The sequence below is a fragment of the Aedes albopictus genome, chromosome 3 (genome assembly GCF_035046485.1).
Source record: "Aedes albopictus strain Foshan chromosome 3, AalbF5, whole genome shotgun sequence".
Lineage (NCBI taxonomy): Eukaryota > Metazoa > Arthropoda > Insecta > Diptera > Culicidae > Aedes > Aedes albopictus.
The window spans coordinates 367,023,107-367,042,759 of record NC_085138.1 but is presented as its reverse complement, the minus strand read 5'-3'; the positions used below and the strand labels follow the sequence as shown (position 1 = coordinate 367,042,759).

The 19,653-nt window shown below is 39.4% G+C and overlaps 1 protein-coding gene across 3 annotated transcripts in view; it reads right to left on the bottom strand.

The window, feature by feature from the left end:
- Positions 1-9,030: 9,030 nt before the first annotated feature.
- The window catches only part of LOC109433666 (SOX domain-containing protein dichaete), a 144,823-nt gene continuing 134,200 nt past the window's right edge, over positions 9,031-19,653 (bottom strand). For all 3 annotated transcript variants that reach the window (XM_029875159.2, XM_029875160.2, XM_029875161.2), the window contains exon 5: positions 9,031-12,610. In XM_029875159.2, coding sequence (XP_029731019.2) covers positions 12,014-12,610 — 597 coding nt within the window. In that variant the 3' untranslated portion in view covers positions 9,031-12,013. The remainder of the gene's footprint in view (positions 12,611-19,653) is intronic.

Below are 19,653 nucleotides of genomic sequence, written 5' to 3'. Positions count from 1 at the left end.
ATCCGACCGGTACAAGAAGACGTGGAGCGCAGCGAGCTAGGTGGGTCGACCAGTGGACCCTACGCAGAGTGCGGAACTGGAGACAAACGGCCATGGACCGAGTGGAATGGAGGCGGCTACTATGTACAGCAGAGGCCACCCCGGCCTTAGCCTGACCGGTAAGGTAAGTTATGGATCACTCATTTGATCAACATGGTGATTCATAAATAGTGTACAAATTAAGGTGATTCATCGGTGTGGGGTCACTGTACATGTTGGTAGACGGAACCGAACACGACCGGATCCGTCTGGGTAGTATTGTTACGATAGACGGGAATACATCCGAGGTGGTGGAGGAATTCATATAACTCGGATCCTTACTGACGGCTGAAAACAGCGTGAGCCGTGAAATTCGGAGGCGCATCATCAGCGGCAGTCGGGCCTACTACGGGCTCCAGAAGAAACTGCGGTCGAAAAAGATTCACCCACGCACCAAATGCACCATGTACAAAACGCTGATAAGACCGGTGGTCCTCTACGGGCACGAGACATGGACCATGCTCGAGGAGGACCTGGAAGCACTCGGAGTTTTCGAGCGACGGGTGCTAAGGACGATCTTCGGCGGTGTCCTGGTGTGTGGCGGAGAAGGATGAACCACGAGCTCGCTGCACTCTATGGTGAACCCAACATCCTGAAAGTGGCTAGGGTTGGACGGATATGGTGGGCAGGGCATGTTGCAAGAATGCCGACCAACAACCATGCAAAGTTGGTGTTTACGACGTGGAGCGCAGAGAGCACGATGGGTGGACAAGGTGGAGCGTAGAGGTGGAGCAAAGGGGAGAAAATCACCAAAATCTTCGGAGCAGCTCGCAAACTCTTAGGTGTAGGTGTATTCAGATTTTAGATGAAATAAAGTATTTTTTTTTATTATAATAACAACTTCAAAGTCCAACAACTTACATAAATCGGTTTTGCACATGTTAGACATACGATTTGTCCTTTGTCCCGTAGTCGCTATTCTTTGTACATGTGTGTTATAATTTTAAGGTTATTTTAATTCATTAGATTTAGTTTCAAACTTACTGTGACAGCTTTCTACGATACTGACTTAGCTTAAGAATTCATTTTACCGTAGTTAAAACTCCACTTAGAAATTAGGAAGTTTATAAGTTTTATGCTATTTTTAATGAACAAACGTCAGTTACAGTCGATCGTCGGATAGTTATCGTGAAGATGTCAACTACTCTCTATTCTTCCTCTTTATCCTACTCTTCACCTCTCATGACTATGTCAATTCAATGACAGTTTGTATATTTGACCGGCAGTGCTGGCAGCAACTACATTATTCTGGCCAGAAAACTATAGTTTTTATATCTTTATAATTTACAAATCTAAATATATCAAGCCAGCATAAAAAAAATCCTGGAATTGATGCAGCAATACCTCTTGAAGATAATTCCATTATCCGGATCCAAATCAACAGCGAGCTGTTCAAAAAGTTATTGACCATTTGTCGAGTCACGAAATAAACTAGACTATAGAATATAAGTCGAAGCACCTTTACACGTTGTTCAATCAGTTCGGATACACCATTTAACTTGAATTAATTTCACATCTGTAGTTCAGATTTTAAAACTAAATGTATTTATTGAAAGGTCATATAACACTGATCAAATGCAGCATACAGTTTTGAATAACGTCTTTTTTACTTTTTTTTATAAGCCTTAGATGTATCTAATGTTTGTTAGCTCCGGCAGCCTAGAATAATTTTCGAAAAGTTGCTCATGCTACAGAAGTCTAAATTGTTGACTTTCGAGTATACATCTCAATATACTAAATTAAAATAACTAAATTAATAGACAAAAGCCTTACTCTGCTATTTCAGTGAAGATATGGCGATAAATTTGCATGCATAGTCAAAATGTGCTTGTTTCTATGGAAAAGACATAAATACGTTATAAAAAGCCAGTTTTGGTCGAAATTCGCCACAATAGGGATATAATCAAGTTATGGAAAAGAAGAATTATGGGTTAAACTGAGATATAACGCAGCAATGCTTTTTTTACAAAACAAAAATCATTAAAACAGGTACATCGACAGTTTTAGCAATTTTCAAGATCAAGAGCCTTGTTACTCTGTACTTCACCCAATCTGAATATTATAGATTATTTCGTATGATCATAGTTGCTACCACTAATTCTGAGAACAACAACCTTATTTGATTTAACTTAACACCATTAGGGGATTAGGGGCATAATGGACACCCGGGGCGAAATGGAGACCCCTGTTTCTTTCCGATACTGTTGACTTTTATGTTAAACTTTTAATGCATAAGTGTAATTTCGAAGCAAAACGTGAATTAGACAACAAAAGGACTCTGAAATAGCATCATGTTAAACTGCTGCAAGAACGTGATTAAGAGGTAGATAATCTTGCTGTGACCAGGACCGAAGGAATCAGGACATTAAAAAGGATGGGGTGGAAGAAAAGATCGCGATTCAAACATGGTACATGACGCTTGCCGCAAGCTTTTGTGGCCCAAGTTGAAGAAGCGGTTCGAAGTTTCGGTAGCTGATAAATCCGGTGAGTGTGTTCCAATTGGAACATTGTATATTCAGCTTTATTCTTGAATATCGTATTACTGAAACCTTGAAATGTTGGTTCTACGGTACGTTATGTTGTCTTTTAGTCAATACACAGCTTAACAGTGACAGAATATATGTGATAACTAAATCAAATCGTTACAACATCAAGCATTGAATCCAATTTAAAAAAACTCAAATTCTTTTGCATTGTTTTCAATTCAAATGATTTTGATATCGTTGATTGAATATAACGATACTACAGCTATCCTATCATAAAAAAAGATACAGACAAATAAACAGACATCTGTTGGCTGTCATAAATGATGTCATTGAGGTATGTATATTATTCGCTAACGGGTGGGTCGGGTTTGAGAAGTGTAAATGTATTATTATACACTGAAACCTCCATTTAAGTCGATGCATGGCTTATCGAAAATAATTTTTACTGTACAAGCAATGACAAAACTAAAGACTCTTACGTTTTTTAACACTTTGCATGACAAAGGAGATTTGTCAAAAAATATAAAACTGTATAGTTTAGTCATTGCTTGCACGGTAAAAATTATTTTCGATCAGCCATGCATCGATTTAAATGGAGGTTTCAGTGTAACAGATATAATATAATACAGTTCTACTCTTCCGACTCCATGTATTTGTTAGCTGCTGGTATTTTTCATTATCACTTTATTTAATTTGATTTTATTATATTTAATTTTATTCGTAGACATTACAGATTACAGAATTATATTTAATTTTATTATATAGGGTATGAGCCATGAGCACCTTGCTCTGAATTTGATTGCAAAAGTACATCAACGTACCCAATCCTGCGACCTTGCGACGCTGCATGTCGTGTGGTTCCGTCAAATTCCATCGGTGTGCATAGATTTGCATGTAGGAGTGCGTGTAAGAAAAAATATTTTGATGTTGGCTCTGACATGACCACCGTTCAGACGGGCTTCGGTGCTCGCTTGTGAATTGAAAATTTCCGCAGAAAACTAAATTGGTCTATTTTAACTGTAGAGCAAATTCAAAAGATTTGAAACAATACATACAATGCACGTGAATTGAGTGAATTGTGATAATTGAGACGATATGGTAAGATAATCGTTTTAAAAGAATTATTGTGCGTGCTTGAGTGCTACCACATAAGAAGCTTCGTATTATGTTCGAGACGAACTGATAGGTAAACTAGAACAACCTCTTAACCTAATTTACAGCTCTTTTGTCCACTAGGTCAGAAACTAGAATTTAACAGTTTTGTCTCCCTCGTAAGGAGGTATTGAGTCACACAGTGTTTGTTATTTGAATTTTTGGCTGAAACTATTCTTATGAAGTAATCATTTTTATTTATTCGAAATAGAAAGTTTTTTATGATAGTGTAAATGCGTGTCCACAACTATTTATAATTTTTCCACTAACAATATTTAATTTCAGAACTAATTATTTTTGAATGGGGTTTCTATGTAGAGGTCATACTGTTAAAAATGTTCAAATTTTCGTTTAGTGCGTGTGTCAGTGAAGAGAATTGTCAGACAAAAGAGGCACAAAACAATCAACAAAGAAGGTGCGACGATTACTCTTTATCCCTACTGGTAACAGATAATAACATGATCTCGAAATTTTTTGTTGCAGACAAAACGGAAGCTGAATTTGTTGCATACTTTTCAACTCGAGAATAATCAATTATTGCTAACCCAAAGTAGAAACTGCTAGATGATAGAGCTTCACCTGAGTTGCAGTATTTATCGACTCGAAGTTACCGTTCGAAAATCGCAATTCAAGGCTTAAAAATCTCTAAACTCGTGGTGTACGATGTTAATCCCATTATTTTCAAGTTGGGACAAACTTATGTCGCATGGGTTTGTTTGTCGCAACAAATACAGGTTGCGACATTGTCATTATTGTTGCGCGATGGTTGAATTTTGATTCACTGGCGTGTGTAGGTTTTTCTTTCCAATCTCGTTTCAGAGAGCGAGCAAAGGCGCTCTAGCCTAGGCTTTATAACCAGGATATATGGCTAAAATACCTGTATCCCATCCCAGGAGAAGAACTACCAGCCACAAAGGAGTGTGCATTAACCTTCTTAGCGACGCCACTTACAACGATTCTATGTACACAATCCATTCCCTTAAAATGAAACGGTTGGTACGATTGTCCCCGTTTCTTCCTTTATCTAATTCGAAACATTACGTTAATCATACTATTCATACGTGGATAATCTGATTGCCGTATATTTTTGAATTTCCTCAAACCCAATTAGTCTGCACAGTGGGCCTGGCCATTTTAATATTTGTGTCATATCACTGATATGCTGCAAATATTAATGCTGACAAGAAAATACTGGAAGAAATTTCGGTATTTCCAGGATGCTTTTCAATTCTGGCTGTGGAAGCGCTTGAATAGAATAGAATAGAATAGAATAAGTGTAATTTCGAAGCAGCAGCAAATAAGGTATTACGAGTGCTGGAGTGTGTCCACCATATAAACAAGGGAAGTGTTACCTTATCTACATGTATACATGTATTAAGCAATGGATGAAGTGTTTTATTTTTGATCAGAATTTACTTAAAATAGCAATTTTAATGTTGTAGTCGATTCTGGGCGAAATGAACACTGGCAATTATAAATGGATGTATCCGCATTACATACTGTTAGGCGTTTTAGAGAGTTTGTAAAAAATCAATCCGAATATTTTAGCCTAAAGTTTATTTAAATAACTTTGATTTTATGAAAATTCGTCTGAGATGGAGTGGTATGGATCTCCGTAGGCAAATTCCTTAACTAGTCGATGTAACCAAAGAATTTGCATAAAATATGCAGGGGTGTCCATTTCGCCTCGTACCTTTCTTGCCAGCCGTGGAAATCACATAGTTTACAATTAATTATTTCTTCACAACAAAGACATTCTACCTGCTGTAAATAAATTAAAGACGTAGAAAACAAGCTAAAGTTGTAAGTCAACTGATAATATGTTAAGTTTTACTCTGTTATACCCAGGGGACTCGCATGCGGTAAGGTAGGCCTACTGCACATCTTTTGCGAGGGTGTTAGTGTGACTGGCAACGCGACCAGAAGCCTGGTCAAATCCTGCTTGGAAATCGGTTTGTTTTGCCGATGGGGATGGCCCGCGAAATCGCATTGTGTTGTTTGGGAAGGCCCGCTCGATGCATGTTAGGTAGGCGTAGTTTGTTCGAGTTTGACGTGCCTGCACCCTCCCTGGTTATACCGTCCTAACGTACTCATTCGCTTAGGGTGTCCATTATGCCTCTAATCTCTCTACTTGTATGCAGATGGGGAATAAATTCAATTGTATTATATATCCGAACTTATTGAACACCGTGTATAGTAGGCCCAAAACACAGTATTTGAAAAACCGGTCGAATATGTGAATGTCAGAAACCTAAAACTTTTTTGTAAGAAGTTGTGTGAACATTCGGAATAGGTGGGGCTGGCTCACCGACACTTCCGGTCCGCTTTAGTGCTTTATGCATCATTGTGGCCAGGTGTTGCTCTAGTTTTTTCCATCTGTATTGTAAAGCATGAGCGGTGATCCTTGGCATTCTTGTGTAAATTGGGGTAGGTACTCGAAATGTTGATCGATCACCGATTATTGCTGGCAGATGCAGTGGAAAGTTTGTCTTAATACGTATCAATCGTCGCTGACAAACGAGAAAAACTGACCTCACTGATTACCTGTCTCTGAGCCAAATTTGGTATAGAGTCTTCAGTCTCCTCGCTTCATGTTTGATGGAGGTTTTTAATCCAATGGGTTACATAGCCGCTATCCGAATGAAGAGAGTAATGTTCCGCGTAATATATCACAAACCGAAAGAGGTGCGGTACATTACGTGGAGCGGATATACTGAATTGGGTACCAGACCAAGTCCCTGCTGGGTGGCGCTAAATAGGTGAGCCATAGACAATAGAATCGTCAATGTCGTAGGGCATAGTATGTGACTATTGTCGAAACAACACTGTTTTTGGTCATTGTCCAACCAAAATCATAAGCGGCGTCCACTTACACTAAGCGCATAACTATGTTAGGGTCAAGATTAGGATGAAATCATTGGTAAAATATGATAACACTTTTTAGTTTGTGTCGTTAGTTGAACTAGAGTTAACTTTTTATTGGGACATTTTCTGTAGGTTTATTCTGTATTACAATGCGTTAGCTGCCCTTTAACTGAATTATTTTATAACAGTAAACAACATTATTCCTTCTTGATAAAAGATGTATGGACATAGAATTGCCAAGCTATACATCTGATCAGATATTTTTCCGGTATCAAATTTGGGGTGGAGAGAAAATACCCCAATACAGAAAAGAGTTTTTCAATGTCAGACAAACATCACATGAACACAGCTACCAATGTACCAAACCTTCTCTACTGTCTTCTCATTTTGCCGCTTCCTATCCTCAATTGAACTTATCTGACACTAATTAGGACTGTCTGTGGGAGATCCGGGTTTCTAATTCTGTGTAGGACTTGTTAAAACGGGATGCCTGATATGTACTGCGGACAAATGGGCTGGAAGTACTGAGCAATCACAATTACTGTCGTACTAATCATATTAAATGCATGTTTTTCTACTTACATCCCGAACGTCGCCAACCGGCAAAGAGGACATGACGAAAAAACGTGAGATGGCCCTAACAAAAACTAGAAAGGCGATGAAAATGGTCACCGATGCAACGATATGGAAACAAAATAGATGAGAAATTATCGACCAAATCATAATCTATGAACATATCGCTAATGTTCTTTATCATTCTTTCTTTTTCTCGTTTCAGCAACAAAATCGAAACCTCTTTACTATCTCTTCATTTTCTGCCTCTTCTCATCCTATTCCCACATCTCCCTATATCCTCTACCCCATCTATTTAATGTATCTGACACTTGTTGGGACTGGTAACGCCAGCGCCTGCCTGTGGAAGATCCCGGTGTGCTAATTCGGTGTAGGACATGTTAACGGGGGAGGCTTAGTAGGTCCACATCTGCCTACAAGCAGTTGGGCTGACAGTTGTCGGCCTGGGTGTGGACTGAGCAATTACAATTACAATTACAATTACAAGTTGTGTGAACATTCGGAATAAGAGAAACGTAGAAGATGATTAGAACAAAAATACCGGTGGTTCTTAGTGGAACAATAGAATATGAAATATTGAATTTTTTGAGAAATCTAAGTGCAATCGAATGACTTTTAATGTGATTAAGCACTAAAACCCAAACAAAGTTTTAAACTAACATACAAATTTTTGTTCCGTAGCATACAAAACTCCATCCACAGTGCTGTAATTTAAATTTAAGTTGAGCTGATTTTAACCCTCGAGCAGTCGCGTCTTTGACTACCTGCAGCGACGCCCCGAGTACAAAAATGTTTGTGGAAGCCATGTAAAGCATTTCATTTGGATTTTTTGTTTAAAAATTCATTATATTAGAATTTTTGTTGTTGAAACAGTTTGAACTTCGTAAAATTACCAGAGCATTGCATACTTTTAGGCGTTTATCGGTGTATGGAGGTTTCCAATTTACAATTTATATTTTAATTTGCAAAAACGCGTTTCGCTAAGAGATTCAAAGCTAAATTTAGATTCTACAATGATTGATCTACCGAACACAAGCGGCCATAAACATCATTTAACACAATTAATGACTTACTAGCTAATTTTCCAAACATGTCCATCTTACCCACCCTACAGGTCCGTCTTACCCACAGTGTTGGAAACATACATTTGGAGATCACTTTTTAATTATCTCAAAAGTCAGCGAAAATCAAATTTTATTGCAAAATCGGCTTGCAAACAGTAAAGCACCTTAGTTGAAGCAAATAGTATGGAGATAAAATTTTAATTATCGCATTGTTTACACTGTCAAAATAGAGAGTTTCCTAAACATGTCCGTCTTACCCCCACCCCCCTATGAAATTTGATCAAGATCTTGTAAATTTTATTCTCACAAAAAAAATCATGTGAAATTCATCCCACGCTTAAATTTCCGCTAACTATCGCATTCCCCTTATGTGCATTATTAATGGCGTAATTTTACATGAAAATTTTATTCTGTGTACATAATTTTCAGAAAGCTAAGAAATTTTTCAGGAAAATTTAACAATTTTCCTGTGTATGATTCTATGCTATCGCTACATAGGTGTGCATTTATCGAATAGAAAGTGGTTTGCAAAAGAAATCCAAAAAGCCTTTTGCTATGTATGTGGTTACATGTTCCTAGCTGTTATACAGTCGATCCATTATCGATTGAGTTTCAACTATGCACCGTCAGATGGCGATTGCCTTTAAATATTGCATAACATTTTACATATGGCTTATGTTGTGGATCTCATGTTTTCATGTTGTTCTGCACATTAGTTTCACGTGCTCACCCCTAGGGGAATATCAAAATCCTTTTGATAGTTGGCAAACCAAGAAGGACATTTTCGACATAAATCAACGAGATACCGATGGTTGAGAGTAATCTTACAGTTTTATTTCAGTTGTAATCAATGTTTGTTTCCATTACCCTTTATTATGATAATACAGTTAATTTGCATAAGTTTTCCCACCATGTTTTTTTTTCTGGCAGAAATATGATGAAAATATGTTTTGAAATAATTTAACAATCTTCCAATATTATGTTACAATTAAATATTATATGTTCGTATCCTTCTTGAAATCACTCCAAGAACTCGAGTATTCTGCTTCATGTCCTAATACTTTTATGTTATTAGTACGTACAATATGTTTCGTTAAAACCGTTTCAACCGACGCATGTCTTCCCGTGGAAAGATATTCAACTTAAACTAAAATACATTCGCTAGAGTTTCAATCACTGAAAGATGCCTTAGTCTAAGTCTAAGAATATTCTATTCTCCATTGGGGATGGTGCAATAATTTATTTCGTATTTTAGCTGTACAGCCAGAGTGAATCCATGTGCTCCTCGCTCGAGAGCGCTCTTACCTACATCACTGTGCCCTTGTTGTATACAAGTTCTTATCCTACGTTGAAGCATAACTGGTCTAAAAGTGAGTGGTAGCATAGTTTAAAATATGTTCATGTCCTCGCTGGAATGGAATGTGTAATGGTGGGGTGTTCGTTTTTTTGTGGATCCTATGTTGCGCTTGGGATGAAACACTACACTGAAATAAATTTTGTTGTGGAAACTACCGATTCCATAGTAAAATTACTAACCGTACCTATGATTCTCAACCGACAACAAAATCTGTTAAGGTAACTGAAATATGCTTGAGATTAGGGCTTCCAATCCCGGGATGGATTTCCCGGGAAATGAAATTTCCCGGGATTCCCGAATCCCGGGAAACAAATTTTTGTATCCCGGGTTTCCCGAATTTTCCGGGATTTTTTTTCTATTGTCTATTTTTGAATGATTGGATTACCCAGCTTCTTGTTAAATCGTCAAATCACATAGCCTCTTTGTCTATGTTATTTATGTTGATGTTATTATACAATTCGAGCTTAACGAAAAACGTTGGCAGATAACATCCTCTTAATAATATGATGGCATTGAAACTGATTTCAGCTGACAACGATTCTTCTTCTTTTTAATACTGCTTCAGAGTACATATGGAGTTCATCCTATAATGTCAACTGATCCACCAACAACCCTTACATGTAGAATGCTATCCAGTCAGTCCTATTTATAGCTGAATTTCAAAAAAGGTCATAGTGACTGCCCAACAATTTAGGAACAAATAAATTTCAACATTGCTATTAGATCATGGTGCAACAACCTCATGAAGCACTTGCTAATTAGACGATCAGTTCATAGAACGTATGAAGCCATTATTGGACTTTTACCGAAGTCGAAGTTTTTTTCGTTTTGTTTTTAGCAGTTCTAGTAAGTTATTTTTTGTATCGGGTGTTGTGTACTCTTAACTTGTGTTATTGTATCTGTTCAATAGGAATAACAAAGTGATTGTGAATTTTAGGAATTAATCTTAAGATTAAATTGAGCATCATTCATTAGGGTTACTGTACGCCTGGTGATGTACCCAAAATATTCAATGAATAATAAACTACTTCTGCAAAACACATTCATGTATTTCAAATCGAAATTTCAATATTTATGGCTGGTTGAAATCGTACCTAAACGCATTGACAGTAGAATATGAACCTTCTTATCGTGAAATTTCCTGAATTGTTCACTGTCTACAATAAGAAGTGAAAAAATATTGCATCTTATTAGCGATTTTCTTTAAAATAAATACCTTTTTCGCTCAAAAATAAAGTTTCCTTATTTCCCGGGATCCCGGGAAATCCCGGGAAATGGTTATATTTTTTCCCGTTTCCCGGGAAGCTGAATCCCGGGAAAATTGGAAGCCCTACTTGAGATTACTATGCATTGTAGTAAATTCAACTAAAAGAGTAGTCGTCTCAACAACAAAACATTGTTAATTTTTCCTGGACACGCATTTTACAACACAATATGGTTAAAAATACAATGCTCATTTGTTAAATTAAGATTATTTTTGGTAATGTTAACTGCACTGTTAGTTAAGTTGACAGTGTTTTAGTGGAATTAACTGGAAATTGTTGTCGGTTGAGAATCATAGGTACGGTTAGTAATTTTACCATGGAATCGGTAGTTTCCACAACAAAATTTATTTCAGTGTATGCTTGCTATATAGGTTGTCCTACTGGGGTGAGTTAAAAAACTTGTGAAAAACCGTTGGTTCGTTTCCAATGCAGTAGGATCTGAAGAGAGATAGCAAATCCCGCTGAGGCGGGGTTGCTCGAAAAATTATAACATATAATACTTCTAAACGGCAATGTACGCTTATATAACCTCGTTGATCTATATCGTTTTCTGCGGTAGCTTCTTTGAAGCGGCCCTAGAATACATAACATGCACCATAACACGTTGAAAAACAGCCTGATATAAAAAGTGCAAAAGCATATTTGTTTGCAGCAATCGTATGTCATTGTATCATCCAAAGGTATTTCTTTAATAGAATTTTCGTCCCTGAAAGTGCATTCTGTAAATGCTCCTCTGATATCGTTGGAGTTCTTATTCTTCTGCTTGACATAATGTATCAACTAGTATCCATAGTATCCGCAATTATTAACTGAGATCTTTCTCTGGCAATGACCATTTCGCATGTTTATATCGTATGACAGCTCGTGAAAAAATCGATTATTTCCTCTATTCATCTCTTGGCTTTCTACACACGTATTTTTCATCAAATAATCATCAAACGGGAAAGCATGCCATACATTTTGTAGAGTGTCCGAGCAATTTTATTGTTTAATTCCAAATTGAGTGTATTGTAAGCCATTGCATGTTTTTACTTCAATGTTGTTCGGTTCAATGTGTTATGGTTCACATTACCATTTTAATTACCGCAAAAATCTTTCGCCATTCACCGCCTTCCAATCTCATAATGCTACCGCCTCTCAATAATCTCTTTCGTCCATCACTTCCGAGTTTGGTCAAAATATGACCGTCAAGGGCCTTCGGTAATCCCCGGTTCCTCCACCTCCAGCGCCAGCCCCTCCAACCCCTCCCCCACCACTCTGCCCAGCTCCAGAATACTGATACAACCCAGCGGCACTTCCTCCACCACCCAAAAGATTCGCGCTGTTCACTCCGTAGCTGTTACTGTGCAACGGTGAGCTATCCACCTGTTCCCCGAGTTGCGGTTTGATGTCCACATTCACATCGTTCAACTGCGGTGTCGGTTCTCGATCGTCACCGTTTAGCTGGTGCTGATGGTGCAGTTGATGTTGCTGTTGATGAGACTGCTGCTGCGACTGCGAGTGGGCCTGCTGTTGTTGCTGCTGTTGCTGAGTGGAGCCGTAGATTTTGGAAATGTCGAACGCATAGTTGGCGGCTGCCGTGGCTCGGTCCTGGTACATCTTGGAGTCAAAGTACGCCTTGGTTAGTACGGTTGTCGGATCGAGATAGGCGCTGTACGGATTGGTCTGGGACTTAGTCGAATCATACAGGGCTCCGGCAGCGGCTGTGTTCAGGTAGGCGCTTCTGTCCAGGGCGAACTTGGAGACGTCCATCTGGCTGCTGATTGAGGACTGCAAATAAAGAAAAGAAAATGGTTGTTAAAACAATGCTAAGTGTTTCTGGGAAGTTATTCTGAACATTGGAGTATCATGATTTACAATTCAACATCTTTCCATGATTTGATGATTACATCTGCACAGTACCATCCGAAGCTGGATGAGATGATAGGAGAGACTAAAACATCTAACCATGCCTAGGAAAATAATACCGACAGAAGCCATATCTTAATGGTTAAAATGAATCTCAATGGAAATTTTATTCTGAGGGTGACGGGTTCGATTCACCGGTCAGTCCAGGAACTTTTCTTTATGTAAATTTCATCATATTGACCCCAACATCCTACTATGGTTAATAGCTGTTAAAGTGCTGATAGAACACTGAAGAAGTTGATAAGCAGGCTCTGTCTCATCTGATACGTAACACCAACAAGAAGAAGAACTTGGTCTACAAAAAAAGCCTCTCACAGGGGCTTATCTATGAACCTATTAAGCAATGCCTCCCGTGAATTTTCCCCGGATTTCTCCTAGAATTCCAGATTTCCTTTTGTAATTCCACCCGAGAGTCCTGGAGGGTTTTGTCACAGAATTTCCTCTGGAATTCTTCCTTGTATTTTTGTCAGTACTTTAGGTATACCTCTCCGGATTCCTCCCTGGATTTCTACCTTGATTCAGGGATTTTTCAAAGGATTCTTCTCGGAACTCCTACATTGATTTCACCCAGATTTTTTTTAAAGATTTCTCCTTGGATTGATGCAAGTATTTTTTCAGATATTCTTCTCGAGATTATTTAGGGATTTCCAATGGAGTCTTTAGCGATTTTCTCACGCAGACACGAAAAAGAGCGGGATGAAAGAAGAAGCAGCTTTTCTTTATCGTGTTAGTTTGTGAGAGTGAACAAAAAAAAGAAAAAGCTGTCTTTGCTAATAATGAAAGTTTAGACTTTGTCCTGAAATAGAACTTGTGAAAAAGATCAGATGTTGAGTTCCTAGGTACACTGAAGATTTTTTTTATCTACACACTAAAACGTTAAACGTAGTCTTTGTGGACAAACGTCTTGAAATCCCGCTTCAACAATGCATCAGAACTTCAGACGCATAAATATCAAAAAGCAAGCTTCAGTGCATTTTATTATTCTGTTCTTGCTCACTTGTAAAAAGCCTGAAATAATAAGATCAAGTATGCTAGTTTTGTTTACGAAGAGATTTGTGTGCTCGCAATCGTGAGTAGGTACCAAAATCGGCCATTGTGACCGTCATTTTGGGATCCCAACAATTCTGTCCTTAATCGTAAATCCAATCCTCGCAGTCTCCCTCTTAAAAGGTACGAACGCCTCTTCCACGGTCCGATGGTTGATTTCGATAATGTCTATATCGTCCGCGAAGCCCAGGAGCATATGCGACTTTGTGACAATGGTTCCGCTCCTTTGCACACCAGCTCTCCTTATCGTTCCTATCAGTACAATGTTGAACAGTAAGTTCGAAAGAGCATTGCCCTGCTTAAGTCCGTCAAAGGTTACAATCGATGACGAAATTTCATCCGCAACCCGTACACTTGATTTCGATCCGTCAAGCGTCGCACGAATCAGTCTTATCAGCTTCGCCGGAAATCCATGTTCGATCATAATCCGCCATCACTCGTTTCTCTTCACTGAATCGTACGCCGCCTTGAAATCAATAAACAGATGATGGGTCTACAAGTTGTACTCCCGAAATTCATCGAGAATCTTCCGCAGGGTGAACATCTGGTCCGTCGTTGATCGGCCCTCACGAAATCATGCCTGATATTCGCCGACGAAGGACTCCTCAATCGGCCTCAGCCTGTGGAACAGAACTCCGGACAAAATTTTGTACGCTGAATTGAGGAGTGTTATTCCTCTGTAATTCGCACTCTCCAGTTGATGCCCTTTCTTGAAATGAGGGCAAATGAGACCATCCAACAAACTAGCAGGCAGTTCTTCCTCCTCCCATATCTTCAATATAATACGGTGTAAGAGTTGATACAGCTGCTCACTACCGTGCTTGAGAAGCTCGGCCGGGAGTTCGTCCTTCCCAGCAGCCTTGTTGTTCTTCAGTCCTCTAATGGCTGTCTTGACCTCGTCTAGCTTTGGAGGTTCCACAGCTTATCCATCGTCGTCGATTCGAATTCTGTCCGTCGCTCTTCCACTCCCACCGTTCAACAATAGCTCGAAGTGCTCTCTCCACCTGGCAGCCACCATTGTCTTGTCCGTCAGCAAGTTTCCATTACGTTCGTTGTACATGACGGGAGAAGGCGCTGTTTTTCTCCGCACGCCATTGACAGTTTCGTAAAACCTCCGCATATCATTCTGTTCCATACTCTCTTGCGCCAGAGCAATCACATTTTCCTCGTGCTCTTTTTTTTTTTTGAGGTGGATTCGTTTTTCGGCTACTCTTGCTTCCCCATATCGCTTCCTGCTCTGCCGGGTCCCCAACACCAACATCCTTCTCGTCCGTTACCCTGTGGCACTCCTCGTCGAACCACCCGTTTCTAGGTCGTCTTTGTGCAGTACCTATCACCTCCCGCGCTGCTGTACTCATCGCTCCGTAGATATACTCCCACAGAGTGTTGAGATTATCGCTCACGTTGATCTCATTTATCCGCTTGTCCAGCTTCTGGTGATAGTCAGCTACCGTACCGTCTGCTGAAAACCGCTGGATGTTGAAACGCATCGATCGCCGGTTCCTAGAGTCCGACACGGTTGACAACCGAGCTCGAATCTTACTAACTACGAGATAGTGATCTGAGTCGATGTTGGGACCTCAAAAAGATCTAACATCAATTACGTCCGAGAAATGTCGGCCATCTACCAGCATATGGTCGATTTGGTTGCAAGTATCGCCGTTTGGGTGTCTCCAGGTGTGCTTGCGGATATCCTTCCGTGCAAAGTAGGTGCTACTAATGGCCATCCCCCTAGCGGCAGCAAAGTTGACTAATCTCAGGCCGTTGTCATTAGTGACGAAGTGAAAGCCTTCCGTACCGATGATTGGACGGAAAAAGTCCTCTCTTCCGACCTGCGCGTTGGCGTCACCGATGACAATCTTAACGTCGTGTTTTGGGTATTTTCCATGGGTCTTGTCAAGACATTCATAAAACGCATCCTTCACATCATCGGTTTTCTCGTTGGTCAGCGCATAGACATTGATCAGGTTGTAGTTAAAGAATTTGCCCCGGATCCTCAATACGCAGATCCGCTCGTTGATCGGCTTCCCCCTCATAACTCGCTTCATCTGTTTCCCGATCACTATGAATCCGACCCCATGTTCTGCCTTATCGATGCCGCTATGGTAGATGTTATATTTGAACGATGTGTTGGCGAAGGGATCCACCGCCCTGAATTTACGTCCACCAGTTTTGAGCCACCGCACTTCCTGTATGGCAGCCACGCACACATCAACTTTCTGCAATTCACGAGCCAAAATGCTCACTCGTCCAGGTTCTTTAAGGTCCTGAACTTGTGAGGACCAGAGCTATGTTGGACGCTCTCCTTATCGACTCACCGTTTTGCAGCCCAATATTAGAGCCTATTTAGATGAAAGGAAGAACACATTTAGTAATTTTTGTGTGGTATTGTAAATTCGACTTATTTTTCTTTATATGGGTGAAAATGATAAACCGGTATAACTTTATTCGTCGTGAAAAAAATATTACATCGTATATTACGACGTATCAAGTATCAGACACATTCCAGCGTAACGGGATACCGCGAGGGACTAACTTTCTTGTATAAATGACGTCTGCAATCAAATATAATGTTCATGATCATATGGTTTAACAGGTTCAATAACAAGCTTATTAGATGTACTTCCTGATGCAATACTTGTTCTATGGGGTTTTGATTCCAATTAACGTTACATAACATGTTACATTTCGTAACGGGACACCATCGCAGAAATCTTCTTCTTAAAATTTTCAAACTGAAATGCGTATATCAGCTCTGTTATGAGGTTTTGAATAATAAAGTCTTGTAAACATTTCTTCTTTGGATTGATGTGAACAAAATTGCCGAAGTGAGTTTTACTGAGAAATGTATAGTTTTGGAAATATTCTTGATTTTGTTTTGGAAGCACAGCGTTACGCTCGCGTGAAAACAGTATTTTGCAAATGGTGTTCCGTTACGCAGGCTTGTCCGCACTGAACACAAGAAAATTCTGCTCTTTTGATTTAAACCACTAAAACCATCGTATTTATGCAATCTTCCTATCTTACCCGATAGAAGGATGTTGAAATTACCTAAATGTCATTTTGAACTGTCAAAAAACCGCACTGCTGTGCCACACGGTGCGCGCAAAGAGAATTTCACCCGGGTGAATTCCCCCCAGTGAATTTCTCTTTGCGCGCTCAGTGCGGCACTGCGGTGCGATTTTTTGACAGTTCGAAATGTCATTTAGGATATTCAAACATTCTTCTATCAGGTAGAATAACTGCCGTTATAAGCATAGTTGTCCCATGTTACTTTTTGACGATTTTGGCTTTTTTGCACCAGGCGCTCTATTTATACGTATATTATCATATAACATCAAAAAATAACATACTTTGTTCGAAGACTCAATGAAAAGCATGTCAAGTCAAATTGTCCCACTGTTGAATTTCTACGCATGTCTGTCCCACAACTGAAATTCTACGCATAACAGTCCCACTATAAAATTTCTACGTAAAACCGTTACAATAAGCACTTTTAGTAACTTAGCTTCACCTAATAGTATGGCTATTTCAATACTGCATGGTATAAACCCTTTTTTTATGTTGGCATTACGCTCCAGCTGGAACAAAACTTGTTTTCCAGTTAAACAAAAAACTGTTATTTCTTTGCAACTTGCAGTTGCAATCTGAATTCAAATACATATTGCTGCAATGCGCGTTGAGCTCATAAACCGAACATAAACATTTTAACTTAATTAAGAGGCTCAAATGTCGTGAAGCATGACGAAGCCGATCCAACATAATGACAAAGAGGTTGCTGAATTGAATCACTGGTATATGTGAAAATTTTCAGAACTTAAGTAATGAGTTTCACTTTTTTATTTCACTATTTTATCCCAATAATTTGGTTGAAATAGTGTGTCGGTAAGTGAGTGGCTTAGTTGTCGGATATGTATTTAGAAAATAAAAAGAACACTTTTGGGTTAAACCCAAATCGAAGATGAACTGCTGGAGGCACTGAACAAGCAACCAATATATCAATTGATGAAATATCAACCGAGTAAGCGAATTGAAGAGTAAGTGAGTGACTTGGTGGCGAGATTTTGTAAGTGTGTGGGTTGATGAGTAAATGAGTAAGATGATAAGCGAGTGTTTTGATAAGTGATTTGATTTATTAATGGGCTGATGGGTAAATGAGTGACTGTTTTGGATGAATGTGTTAATGAGTCATTGAGTAACTTGATAAACAAGTGACCAAGACGCTCAGAGACTTGATGTATAAGTAAATTCTTGAGTAAACTGTTGTTAGTAAGTTGTGTCGTGTATATGTAAAAGAAATGATAGAGTCCAAAAGGATTATATTCTTATTATTGTATTTGTATTAAAAGTGAACATAGTACCGTAACTGTTTGTTTTCGAATAGGATGAATATGGAACTGTACCATTACCAACGGCTTTAGTATGAAGCCTCTAATGGCAAATCACTCCCAATCCTTGCTGGGGTTCCTATTCATATGACCCATACAAGCAGAAGAAGGCATGGTGCAGAATGTTTTGAAAACTTAAGCTGTTGTATTTCTAAACATATTTTATTTCAATGATATGTACATATTTCTAGTCATTTTAAATTAATACAAAAGCTTAATCAGTTGTATGATTTGTTAGTCATTAGGCAAAATAGGCCATTAGGCCGAAAAGGCCATTAGGCCGAAAAGGCCATTAGGCCGAAAAATTCATTAGGCCGAAGAGGACGTTAGGGCCGAATAATTCAGGTATGGAACAAGGTCATTTCGCCAAGACCTGGCCAAAATACCATTTCGGCCAGAAGACCTGTTCGGCCTGAAGACCTTTTCGGCCAGAAGACCTGTTCGGCCTGAAGACCTTTTACGGCCTAAAGACCTTTTCGGCCTAAAGACCTTTTCGGCCTAAAGACCTTTTCGGCCTAAAGACCTCTTCGGCCTAAAGACCTTTTCGGCCTAAAGACCTTTTCGGCCTAAAGACCTTTTCGGCCTAAAGACCTTTTCGGCCTAAAGACCTTTTCGGCCTAAAGACCTTTTCGGCCTAAAGACCTTTCCGGCCTAAAGACCTTTTCGGCCTAAAGACCTTTTCGGCCTAAAGACCTTTTCGGCCTAAAGACCTTTTCGGCCTAAAGACCTTTTCGGCCTAAAGACCTTTTCGGCCTAAAGACCTTTTCGGCCTAAAGACCTTTTCGGCCTAAAGACCTTTTCGGCCTAAAGACCTTTTCGGCCTAAAGACCTTTTCGGCCTAAAGACCTTTTCGGCCTAAAGACCTTTTCGGCCTAAAGACCTTTTCGGCCTAAAGACCTTTTCGGCCTAAAGACCTTTTCGGCCTAAAGACCTTTTCGGCCTAAAGACCTTTTCGGCCTAAAGACCTTTTCGGCCTAAAGACCTTTTCGGCCTAAAGACCTTTTCGGCCTAAAGACCTTTTCGGCCTAAAGACCTTTTCGGCCTAAACAATATTTTGCGGTCACACGACGTTTTTCCGACCAAACGATATATCGGCCTGGTGACCTTTTCGACCTAACAACATTTTCGGCCCAATGACCTTTTCGACCTTATAACATTTTTGGCCTAACGTTCTAATCGCTTATTTCGATAATACTGTATGTATATATTTCGACGTAAACTGCGATGGAAGAGCTATTTAAGTAAAAAAAATGAATCCATTTACGTAATGAATACATTTAAATATCCCCGACTCATTTCTTTAATGGAGATTTCAGTGTACAATACCCAGTGGCCCAATGAAGAATTCTTCGATTGATGGTAAGTTTCCTCAGACTGGAGTGAGAAACGAAGTCACACTACGTGGATATTAATATGTACGCCTAAATGTCTGGCGCTGCTAACCGCACGGTCACGAAACCCATAATTTAT